Below are 13266 nucleotides of genomic sequence, written 5' to 3'. Positions count from 1 at the left end.
GAAAAAGCCCAAAGAAAACAGAAAAGACTGATTCAGTTAGTTACAAAGACAAATGCTATGCTTATTAGTCCTGCTGTTCCACTAGCAATATTATTATGTTTTTGTATTTGCTTTGATATCAATGTATATTCTTTTGATATCAATTGATATTCTTTTGCATAAACCCCCCTGTACAGTACAATACCTGCAACACACACTTGGATCTAAATACTTCACCTGAAAATTCAGTGTAGGAAGGCAAAGTGTTTGATGAGAAACAGAGAACAGACAATGGCAGCCAAAGAGAAATGACATGATAGGTAGCACCCATCTGTAGTCATTTCATACTTCCGCAATGGCTTTGCAGCTCTCAAGGTCCAACGAGTTTGACCCTGAGCACATATTAAGAATCTCCAAGGTACCTTCTAAGCAGTGTTGGCTGTACAACAGGTGGCAGACTCCTCTCTGAATCACGCATAAGCCTGTGACTCAAACCACTAGCTTTCAGTTGAGATGTAAAACTTGTGCTCATTAATTTTTTTTTTTTAAATAGTGCTAATCCTGGGTTCTCAGCCAAATTTCAAATCACAATTATACAATTTGTGATACCTACTAAAATTGTCTCCAGAATTTCAACTGTATGTGAATATCTGAGCTACCCTAGGCAGTAATAAACCCACTCACCACTTCAGATACAAAAGTAATCTGTGCTGCTCTGGAAACAAAGTCACAATTCTTGATTTTCTCACCAACCTTTTTGTGATGGTATTGTAGTAGATAAACTCCTGTACTATTCCATCATCAACTGGCTACGTTTCTGTGCTCCCTGAAGCAATCTTTCCACATGAGCCTTTAAGTGAAGCTGGTAACACTGTGAATACTTTTACTGATTATTTCATCAGTGTACTAGGGCTCGAAAGCTAAGTGGACTACTAACCAAATCCTGGCTACTTCATATTTAAATTGAATGAAATACGATATTGAAAAATCAACATTAATTATGAATAACCTTTTTTTAAAAAAAAATTTTTTTTTAACATTAACTCCCTCTGGGCAATCTCCAGTAGGGGTGACCAAGCTTCCTCACCCTATAAGCCACCTACGAAATGCAAGATCATTAAGAATGAGGCCTTGTCTAATTTTTTTCTGCAGTTATGAATTGGGCAGAGAACCAGCAACAAATGCTGATGCATAAGAAAAAAAAAAAAGGGAAATGTTCGTGGAAAAGGAGAAACCAAAGTTACCTATATGCACAAGGAGCCTGGACTCTAGCAGGCAATTGAACGGTGGCCCTAGAATCAGACACAAAGAAGAATGAACTGTGGCAGGAAGAGGATGGAAACAGAAGTGCGCTGCATGCCTAGGAGAAGGAAAGCACACAGACCTATGCGCAGGAAGTTGTATATGCAATTATTACCACTAGAGAGAGAACAGAGCAAGGACAGTAGGGAAGGTGTTCTAAAAATGCAAGGTTCTGTAAGATATTTTAGATAGGAAACTCAAGCTTCAGAATTTAGAAATTCAGCATATCTCTTTGAGGCTTAAAGATGGTTGTGTTCAAAACAGGAAGGACAACAGTGTTTCTCCATGAATAATATGCTCAGCAGAGATAACAACCTAAAGCATCTAGTTACTGCTGAAATTAGCTCCACCGCATTTTAAGAAAAGAACTTGTTCACCGCAAATCACTTAAAAAAAAATACCCAAACCAAAACATGCTGGCTTATGGTAGGAGATAAAGTTTTCTCAAGAGGACAAGCAGAGTCCAATCCCGGCCAGGGATGATGATGGAAAAGATCATATCTTATACTAGCATTTACCAGCTGCAGTATCCTCTAACCAGATGCACACTGGTTTCCTAATTACTTTTTTCAGACCTACAGAAAAATCATTCTCCTCTTTTAGCCAAAGATCACTTAGTAAAATCACCATAGTGTTCCTATATTTTAGAACTTAATAACTACATCTTAACTAGATCTTGCAATACCAGAATTTAATTTTAAAGGCTCATAATAATGACACATGCTTACAAATGTCCTTGCAGTTGTGTGCACACTCAAACAGAAAAACAAATTTTGGTGGTCAAAATTCACTAAGCAGAAAGTTTGTTTAGCACAAGCTGAACATAAGCAATAATGTAAAAGCAGTTCTTAGTGATGCAGAGGTATTAAACTACCGCTGACTAAAAATTTGCAAGGCATTTCAATTAGATTACTTCTAAGCACAAATAAAACTGTTTTAGTTATGGTCTTTTACATAACATATGCAAGGGGGCGGGGGGCAAGGTAGAAGAAAAAAATAAGCTGTTTGTAGACATTTCTAGAGAACATAATTTGTCTCCACATTTTGTGAAGTCCAAACTTAAAGTGATATGTGGCATAAAGAGCGTTGTCAAACCAAAGGAAATTGAGAAAAGTGGCCTCAGCGAGGCACAAAGTGGTGATATGAAGACAACAGGGTCATGGGAGGAAAGTCTGGTGAAGTTTTGAAAATGCACTGATTTCCTCACTGAAACACAATGTGAAAACTAAAAAGCCAAAGAATAAAACTAAAAATTTGCATGCACATAAGAGGCAAAACACACCAATTGAAACCCTTAACTTGTAAAGAACTTCTGAAGCATACCTTTTTCTTGAAGAAAGGCGAGAAAGCATCAAATTAATATAAGTATTCCTCTCTCAAAAGGCTGAGCAGGCTGTTGTCAGAAAAATCAGTATTTTAATTTTCAAAATTGACATTGTCAATGGTTTAAAAGCTTACCTCATCGCAATGTTGTAAGACTCTGGATGAATACAAGTTTGATCCAAAGGATTGGGCTGCTGTGAGGCACACAGTGTTGGTTTGCTCTTCTTTTTACCCTGTGCACCTGCTTTAGTCAGAATTGCATGACTTCCAAGTTCAGTTTTCTTATTACTGTCAGAAATAAAAAATTAACATGTCATTCTTAACGAACAAGACCCTAGCCCAGTGCCCACACATGAAAAACGCAATCAGACTTTTATATAATGTACTTTTTTTTTTACAGAATCCCTAAAAGGTCTTTGTGGGTGAATCTTAACAATACAATTATAGCATAAAAAAATAACGTATCAATGTATGAATATATTAATTTACAATAGAAACAAATATTGTGAAGGAATCCTGTGCTTCATCAAAATTTCTTCATGATGACAAGATTATGAAGAAAACACTACACAACCTATTGTTTCATTTGCAATCTGGAGAGCAGCTCCTGTCTGTAAAATGAGGACAATTGCATTTACTTACTTGATAAAGATCTTATGAGGAAACTTTCATACTTAACTGTCAGTTAATAGTCTACACAATTTAAAATTTGAAAAATGTATAAAAAAATTTTCTTATTCATACCACCTTTAGGTAAGCAAACTTCATCCCAAGCATATGTACAGAACATATACAGAACAAAGTATGTGAATGCTTAAACATCAGAACTCCTTAAACAATTTTATTCACTTTCTATACCTACATTTCTGAAGAATTCTGCTGAAACATGGGCCAGGTCAAAGTAAGAAAAATTTCAACTCAAGAGAACTCAGACCAACATTTGTTTAGAAAAGAAAAAAAGCTAAAGGTGAAATCTATCACTATTTCAGAATGTAAAACCCATTTTTTTAAAAAGTATCTTAATAGAGCTTTCCTTAAAACTTAGTGAATACATTATTGACTCTTAGTCAGTTAGCCTCAGTTAGCATTTGGATTGGGCTTTTTTTTTTTTTTTTTTTTCATATTCTTCAATTGGCTGAATAATGAGAAGGCTCCAAAATCTGAGACATCCATGGACAGATTGCCCGCATTGGTAAGAGGACTTTACAGAAGACAGGAGAGAAAGAGATCTGTCTTTGTGTGTGTAGCATATTTACAACTGGCACACTTCTGTTAAAGCTTCCCTTAAGTGAAAAAAATGCTCATGATACAGTAAAGGCATCAAATGACTCCTACTGGCAAAGGCTTCTTTCTCATGTCTTTTTTAGTTTTTTTTTTGTTTCCCAAATCACAAGGGGCTCCTGCTTTTGCAGGGCAAAACAGAAAGCACTGAAGGATCTGGAACGAGCACTCACGCTTCGGGCTTTACCTATGCACGGACTGTACACAGAAATGCGGACGTAACTTTCTTTTACCATATAAATTTTTAAAATAAACCCTAACTATTTGTTAACTTCCAAGTACAAAGCACAAAAACTAATTCACACAGCACTCTTTAGACATCAACTTGATTAGACAGAACAAAAATTAAGCCTTCTCAAAGTCCATTTCAAAAACATTCGGTTTTGTCACCTGGACCTACAAGAAATGTTGTGGAGGCAACGCTGTTACAACTTTATTTTGGCCTCAAACGCCAAAGCTATAGCAGATTTTTCAAGTTATACAGTGTACTCAAGTTTTATGGAATCTGACTAACATCAGAAGCATGCTCCAGCAAGCAGAAGAAAAAAACGACCCATGTTCTTAAACATTTCACAGTGAACTTCTGGGGGAAAAAAAAAAAAAAATGGAGTCAGCCTTTTCCTCCTCTGTTGCATTGCAGCATTCACTACAACAGATCTGTGCAATGTAAGACCTATCAATCACCTACAGCCCTGAAAGCAGTTTCTTTGGTCTTCTGGTGCTTACAGTGCACACCATTTGGCCTGCAGCACGTGCCTCCCTGCCAGATGGGCAACCAATCTGTATACCTTCCACCCAGGCAGTAAGCCAGTCCTAATGTGCCTACCTCCTGCCTGGAAGTTACGCGTATGCTGTTTGGCCAGCAGCAACTGGGAATACAGTATTGCTTCTGAGCATTGGGTTGGCTAAAAAATAGCATGTGCTTCCCAGGAAAATATTTTTTGAGAAGAGTCAGTGGTAGAAGGGTGGGGATGGTGCTACCACTGTGCCCTTTCTTAGTTCTTTATGTTGGAAGGAGAAATGGGAAAGACAGGAGAAGAGATGTTGCTGTAGAAAGGGCACTTTCAGTTCTGGAGACAAAGGATTTCAGGTGAAGAGGAGAAGCAAAATGAATGGTTGCAAGAGCAATACAGATACAGGGAATGAGACGCCAAAGAAAAGGATGACCCACTGTTGACAAACTGGAGTTGGGAAAGGGCTTACAACATTTGAGATACAAGCAGTCACATGACGCTTGCTAGGCACAGGAGTATAACACAGACAGAGCTTGGTCCAGGCAGCTTATTCAACTGTCTCCAAGTAATGGAATTGCTACTCTCTGAAAGTCCATTCTGGTTTTCTACCATTATGTTCTGCAGAGTAATCTTTACTACATTAAAATGAATTTACAAATCTCTAAAATATGCCTGAAACAAGACTGTAAGGTTTTATTATCTCAGATCACGACACTGCCACATGCCAATTTTCTTCAGTGTCAGAATTTGTAATTAAACTTACATGCTTACCGAAGCTCTGACTTACAGTACTAGGCTAATAAACCATGATTATTCAATGGAAGACCTATGTTCAATTACTGACTTAAAGAAGTTTATTTGTTAAGATACCATCTTTCATAGGGAAAAGGCCTAGGATTACTCAAATCTCAAGCCTGAATACAAAACAGAAAGGGAAAAAGTATTCTCACAATATTTTGGATAATTTGGTCAAGATAGCCAACATTTCTATTACCTGCAGAAGGTCTTTATGTATTCTTGATTGAATCGGATGAATCCAGCACACTGTTGGAAGGATTTGGGACCCAGACCTTTAACTTCCTTGAGCTGTTCTCTGTTTATAAATGGTCCATTCTTCTCTCGCCATTCAATTATATTTTTAGCCCTGTTAGCATTCAGTCCTGCAATGTGTCTAAGATAAAAGTTTACAGAACACATTTATTACCATTGAACAGTCATTAATACAAGTCCTATCCATTACCAGGATGCACATTACTGTAGAAAATCTGGTTTACAAAACTTAAAAACAGCTAAGAAATTTGCAAATAGACTCCCACACCAAAGGCATCATCTGAAAAAGGATCCCTTCCCTTAGTTCTGTGGAAGGAATCCACTCAAGTCAGCAAAACTTGGTACAGCAATACGGTTTCGCACATACCTAACTAGTAAGCCGGGGACATGTAATTTATGATCTGCTGGCTATTTCTGTAATGCCAATTCAATTTGTCATGTCTTATGGCCTGCCCCCAGCTGCCCTCTTCAGGAAACGACGTGGGAGGAGGGTTCAGGACAGATAAATTGTTCCTGTGAGAACAGCCCCCTCTCAGCTATTCTCTTCCAGTGGTACCGCAACACCTTGCCCCAACATGAAGGGCTGACGTCTGCTATCCAGAGAGTGGCTGGGAGCAGCTTGCCTTCCTCACACAATTTAACAGATCCACACAGCTTGTTCCTTTTCTCTCAGCTGCTCTTGAGATAAAAGAGCAGCTGGGAACAGGCTGCATGAGTTGTTCTGAGGGCAGCTCAGATCTGGCAGAGAACTTACCTGTGAAGTGCAACTGCAGTAAGCCAAGTTCCTTCAGGAAGCAGTGGGTTTGCCGCACATTTTCTGTACGAACATGTGAGTACAACTTTCTGTGTATGGAGTATGTTAATCATAGAAAGAGGGAAAAGAGCTGTGGTGGGCAGTTACTCCTGGCACTAGAGAAAGAAATGTCACCCATCTGGCTCTATGTATCAGATGGCATTGCTTTAAGCCAGTGGCAACAGAGACCTGTTTGTAGAATGGCACGGGCTGATTCTAGAAAAACACCACCAGCAAACCTGGCAAGAATAGTCAAAAATTGTGGGGGGGAAGGGTGTGTGTGTCAAAAAAAACTCTTTCCATTATTCTCATCCTCAAGCAGAAGTTAAAAAAAATAATCCAACGTTGGTGAAACCATAGAATTAAATTGAAGAGGCACACCTTTAACCATAGACAAAATATTAATCATTAGCAATGGAATTTTTTCCAAAGACTTCTTAGAAACATTATGAAATCCAGCTATTAACACTGGCAAAGGAATATGACACAGAGTTCACAGAATTTTCCACTGATGATCTCAAGTCCTTCAAGTACAAGACTCAGCACTAATGCAAGTACTGTAGCATTGTCACCCCTTCCACGTGCAATATGTGTCAAGAAGTGCATTTGATGCATCAGAAAGCCCTGCTCATTGTATATTCTAGCTAGGGTGACAATTTCATACACTGTATATCTGAGGGAAGCTTAGACCACATCTACACAGAACAACAGAAATGTACTGCCTGGGATCAAGTTAGATCCAGGACTTATTTCCAAAAATGCATACGAGCATCATAAACCAGGTTAGTTAGACCAAAGCACTTAGCCAACATGGTTACCACATGTAACCATGACTGGACAGTGTTACTGCATGCTCACAATTTTGTGAAGACACAGCAGCATCTCAGCCTCTGCTGAATTGCACAACATAGCTGTACCCTGCAGAAGGCTGACAGTGCACACCCACTGCACTTGCTCAGGTAGGGTTTTATTAGTGGAATGAAAGCTGATCAGCTTCATTTAGATACTCATAGGTACTGCTTTCTTTCTCACTAATAGCTGACCTAAATCTGAAAGAAGACAGAAGGTAAATCAGGAGTCAAGGTAAGGATTAGATACACAGAAACAGAATATGGAAGAGAAAGTGGTAAACTGAAAAGAATGGAAAGCCTCTTCCAAATATGGAATGATGTTTTCAAGAATGGCTATCAGGGGTTAAAAAACTGAACACAGAGCTAGCAAGAATACGTTTTTCATAACTTTGTCACCTAATATAATTGTCACTACCAAGATTATGGACATTCTTTTTCTTCCCCTCATACTACAGAGGATGACAGCAACACTTTTGCTCCTCTGAGAGGCTGTTCAGCTAAACGATTCCGAGTTCTGCACACTCAAGACAGAGAACGAGCTTTGAATTTGTAACCAAGAGAAATAAAACCCAGAACATTTTCCAAGTAAATATGGCATAATTACTTAAAAAAAAAAAAAAATCACTAAAAAGGGATAAATTTTTCAGCAGTTTCCCCTTAAATCTTTCCTTTTCTCCTTTCCTCACCTAACTTTTACAACCTGTTCCACTTAGGAGTACCTATAAAAATACCTTCTAAGAGACAGAAAGTACATTTGAAAATCCCTTTCTCAGAGTAAAAATAAAAATTAATTATACCAAGTTTTTGAACTAGCACTGCAATTTTAGAAATTTTTTAAATATCTGTTTTTCTCTGAAGAATAGTTTTACCCTGGAGAATCACACTAACCCTTAAAAACCGACTCTTAGTGATCCAGTGAAATACTGTCTTAATGTGTCATTTTCATGTAATTGCAAGTTTAACACAACAGCCATTTGCTCCAGCTGAGCTTGAGTCAGATGGCAGACTAAACAGAGACTCTGTGAACCAGAGCCATGTAATTACTGGAATAGGAAAATGTTTGACTCACCTTAATAGTATTTCTGAGCAGATGTTAATATCAACTCCTACAAAGCTGACACACTCTTCAACCACACTGTCCAGAGTTGCTTTGAGCAAAGTCTGTGATACATCATGCTGAGAAACAAAAATGGAGATATCAGGTTACTGAAATATCGAAGCGTACATAAGAACTGCAAACATTACTAACATTAATGAAATAGCTGCTGGAACTTATCAATATCTTATGTGAGGGTACCAGTTAAAAACGTAAGTTGTAGAACATATTTTTAAAAGGTCTCCAGTATCTCTTTGCAACTTCTTTGTCATGACACAAATCTCTAGAATAAGATACTTTTCACATTACTGTATTATTTTTTTGTTTAATAACTATTTTCCTCCATCATGGAAAACCAAAACTCTATTAAACACATAATGATTACTCAGAAGGAGTAATGCTTCGGTTCATCCACTGTGTCTTGTCTTTAATGTGACATTCATTTACATATAATATCAGTTTAATAAAATGAGAAAATATTTTTACAATAAAGTAGTTAAAGATCACAAATGCTGTACTTTTGCACCTTCACACACAAATGTCTGCAAAATTGTCCTACCTGTGAGCATCACACTACAGTACAGTTAGTATTTACTAAAAGAACAAGCTAGGTATTGTATGAGGGTGGGCAATACATAAGGTACATATCAGCCCCGCAGCAACAAAATGTTTCAGATTTTGAACAGATATTTCTGGGAAGATTGGCAGGTCCTTGACCAAAGCACCACTAATGGAAATTCTTCCAGTTTTCCCATTATTGTTCATAGTGCTTCCCCCTTCTTTCCCCTCCTAAAAGAAAATCAGTCACACTTGTCAAAGATAAAAGTTCTGAAGCTCTAAGATTTCTTTTCCTCCACAATGTAGACATACTTCAATCTATAAATGCTAGTTCCCCACACAAGCCCATCACTGCTTAGAAGTCTGACCTGGAGGGAGAAGCCTCTCTAAATGCAGGAGCTAATTCAATCACTATGTTGGCTTAGCTTCAGGGCTCTTATACATCACTCATGTAAATCTGGGTTGATCTGTTGTGGTTTCATGATGCATTCATTTAGGACATCAAGCTGGATCCAAGCCAAAACATCAAACACTTCAGCCACTACTTTGTTTTACCTTCTAAGCCATTCAGCTATTTTAAAGATTTCACAGTTAAATTTAACATGCCAACAGCATCAATCCCAACCTACTAGTATTGTTAGTTCATCAAGTAGTGGTTAATAACTGAAACAATCATAAAACTTATCGCAACGTATTTCGTAGTCCGCTCATTTCAGGTAATGGTAAGGTGATGTATTTTCATGATGCAATACATAATAAAGTTGCTTATGAACAGGAAGTGCAAATTTCACCAGTATTACTTCTCCTATATAAAGTTCGCATGCAAAAAGCCATGTAACATGCATAGGTACTGGCATTTGCACACGGTCTTAGCCTCACAGCCACAAAGTTTACTTGTGCACTTTGCAGATCACATGTCCGTTTCTACTTACTAATGTGTTGCTACTACAACAGAATGGCTTCTTTTCTGAATAGAGAGAAACAAAACCCCACATCCTAAGAAGAAGTCATGTTCCTATTTTTCTGACTTACTGAAGACGCAGCTTCTCTTAGTGAGGATGTTCTATACATTCCCTCCTCATCCTGCCATCAGCCAGGTAACGTACTAGCACTAGAGGCTTCCGGCTCATAGGCACGCTCATGTAAGGATGCATTTACGCAACACAGTACAAGAACCAGAATAAAACTGTTCAGAACTACACTTACATTTTCAGTTCTTTGCCAAGTACAGCTGCCAAATACTGGGCTAAATTTTCCATGATAAATGACAAATTAAAAATTTAAGAAGATAAAGATACTAATCTAACAATTTTTTTCATTATGGTAGAGGAAGGCAAAAGGAGAAAAAAAAATGCAGAGTACTCAAAAATCCCTTCTGCTTTTAGGAAAGGCTACCGACTCCAAGGTACTTGGAAACTGATTATCCTATAGTTTCACAAGTTCCATTAACAAGTTCCATTAACTGTAGCTGTTCTTGGCCACCTCTAAAAAAGTCTTGGTCTAAACCAACTACTCAGAATATATAGTAGAGTCTGTGGCAGAGGGTAGGGTAGACTGCTGTTTCCCCAGGTTTCAGTCTCACTCCTTAAGATGACGATTATTCTTCAGAGAGAATAACATGCAGTTATGTGATGCAAAACAGAGACATTCATTATTGTCTCCACAATGCCTTAGAGCACAGGGTGTAGCAAAGAAGGTAATCTATAGATCTGGCCTCATCTTTCAAAGCGGTTCTTGGGAAGGTACTTGATTCAGCAGCAGCTTTATTTCCAGTCTGCTGAGAGTGAACCTAGACAGCAATTCAGCCAGCTACACTCCCCCCAAAACAAGGAAACGATATATCACAATCAAAAGCTAATCATCCTGAAATACCTACCTCTGCTACTGGAAGAAAGATCAGTGCTCACAGATCCTCAGTTTCAAATGCGAAGTTGGCATTTATCTGAAGGTTTAACTTTGTAGATGCAATAGTTTGTGTAAAATTTGTGTGACAAAATACACACAATTTGGAAAAACTGTAATATTCAACTGTATTTCTTTTGCCAGGAAGACAAGAAGTTCTCAGGTCTTGCAAAGATTATTTGCATCTTTTAGCTTTATTGCTGCTTGACAGTCACCATTAAAAAAACCAAACAAGACATGCACAAGTTGTTCCAGTTGTACCGCTTGGAATGGACATCACAGCATGTATATGAAGGTATGGATAAAGAAGTGGTGAATGGGTAGACCTGAGAGGACAGGATAAGCGTAAGACAGCATGGATAAAACAATCCCTAAGCTACCCATACCTCACGGAAGATAACATTGTTCACTAGCTGAATGTAAGTCGCAAACACTAGGAAAACTTTCCAGATGGCAAATTTGCCTCCAATATGTAGCTACTGACCACCACAGTTTCCTTTTGCTATGGTGAAGAAATTTCTACATCCTTCTTTACATTGATACAAAGCACAGTGTTATGAATTTAGTTTCTAAAAGTAGTTCATCAAAAACATCATTATCCCAATATCATTGTCAATACTTCATACTGCTAACAGGTTACACTTCAGAAAGGTTTAAAGTGCAGTGCATTTTCCAGTCCTCCAAAGATTTCACTCATCTTATCATCTAACCTCTTATATTTGAGATTGTATACTTCTATGTACTACTAATATGCACTGGGGTGGTATCAGATTATTCAGCCACTACTAGAAGCACACATATTCCATGCTACTCATTCGCTACAACGGGTCTGTAAAGACAAGAATCCCTCTCAATTCTTGCATTAAGCACAACAGAATAAAACCTGCACAAATAAAGCCCAAGTCCAATACACAAGGCTACTTTCAAAGTGTGCTTATGCAGAAATTTATGCTGCACAGCCTCCAACAACCCCTCCACACACACTAGCGTGGTAGATTGTCGTATCAGCTGACCCCTGCAAGTCCTTCTAAATAAAACTTTTTCATATTAACACTAACTCTGAATGCACCCCTGTGCATGAGGGTATCCCTGCTAAAACTGTGAAGTCTTGTCTTTTCTTTTTAATCAGAATACTCTTACTTATTAACTGTCTTCATCTGTGGAAGAAATACCACAACTGCCCCCACAACACCCCTTACAAAACCAGGAGAAACTAGCTCCCTCTGCCAGCTGAACCATTTGTACCAGGGGCTTCTCCAGAGTCAAGCACAAAAGGTGTCTAACAGATAGGCCTAGCAAGTAAGGAGCATGTCCTTTGGTGCGATTTTCAAACATGATCTTGAATTCACCACCCAAATAAAGCAATACGGTTTGATTAAAAGGATACTCAGAAATGACTGCCATTAAAATAATCACTGCTGGCATAGTAGAACTGGAGCAGAAGACTTCATTTTGTATGATGGTCTCCAAGCAATAAAAAAGATTTGTACCCCCAATTTATAGAAACTGAGGCCAGCAGAAATACAGGACTTGCCGCAAACTGAAGGATGCCCAGTGCAAATATGCAAACTTTCATTTATCAACACTCTCCAGAACACAAAGCCAACTTGCTTCAAGGGTAGCATGAGGAAGTACTCAGACATCTGTTTAGTTTTGCTTTTTGTGGGGAGGACTATAGAAATTAATCCACCCTTAGAAATATCAGGCACTGTAACCATCTTTTAGTATTTGTTTTCTAAAGAATTATCAAGGAAACCAGGGAACAAGATACATGAAATTAAATTACTTGATTAATTGAAACTGCTACAGTAAATAATTGTAGTTCACCAAGAAATGAAGTTCAAACATTACATTTTTCTAATATTTTTATAGCGCGTGTCCCAAATATCCCAAATGCAACTTGCTTTCATGAACCTGGAAGAAAATCAAGGGCTGCTATTTTGATTTTTGGTCATGATTACCACCCAAATTAGTCTGTGGTAAATTTGTTAAAATTACCAGAAAAATAATACTATATTGCGTATTTTAAAACCACCATTCTGCAAACCTGTGCTAAAAAAAATAATCAATACAACTTCATTTTATGTACTTTCATTAAACACAGCACAGAAGGTTTAACACCAAATAGTGTTTAAGAACACCTGTCTATTATGCACATGATAGTTCTGTCCCATATTACATCCCCCAATACTTCAGCAATGTTTTCCTTTTTATATGGTATGAAGCAGAGAGCAAGGATTGTTGTTTCGGTCTGTTTCAAGAGCTACAAACACTCACTGGAAATAATTACCATTACTAAAAACCTATCTGTTCCTTGATAAGAGTGCTACTACAACTATAATTAAAAGCCATTTTTCAGTTTCAAAAACCTGCTGATATACACAAAAGGCAGGCAGT

The 13266-nt window shown here is 37.9% G+C and overlaps 1 protein-coding gene across 1 annotated transcript in view; it reads right to left on the bottom strand.

Moving 5' to 3' along the window:
* Positions 1-13266, bottom strand: part of SRBD1 (S1 RNA binding domain 1) — a gene marked incomplete at its 5' end in the record, with an annotated part of 124624 nt that overhangs the window by 12148 nt on the left and 99210 nt on the right. Inside the window, 3 exons of the mRNA XM_081997324.1 lie at positions 2740-2892; positions 5614-5790; positions 8383-8489. Of these exons, the coding sequence (XP_081853450.1) occupies positions 2740-2892; positions 5614-5790; positions 8383-8489 (437 nt within the window). The remainder of the gene's footprint in view (positions 1-2739; positions 2893-5613; positions 5791-8382; positions 8490-13266) is intronic.

This window comes from Phaethon aethereus, assembly GCF_964289735.1.
Source record: "Phaethon aethereus genome assembly, chromosome: 3".
NCBI classification, from domain to species: Eukaryota; Metazoa; Chordata; class Aves; order Phaethontiformes; family Phaethontidae; genus Phaethon; species Phaethon aethereus.
The sequence above is the reverse complement of the archived record's forward strand: the minus strand, read 5'-3'. Positions and strand labels throughout refer to the sequence as shown.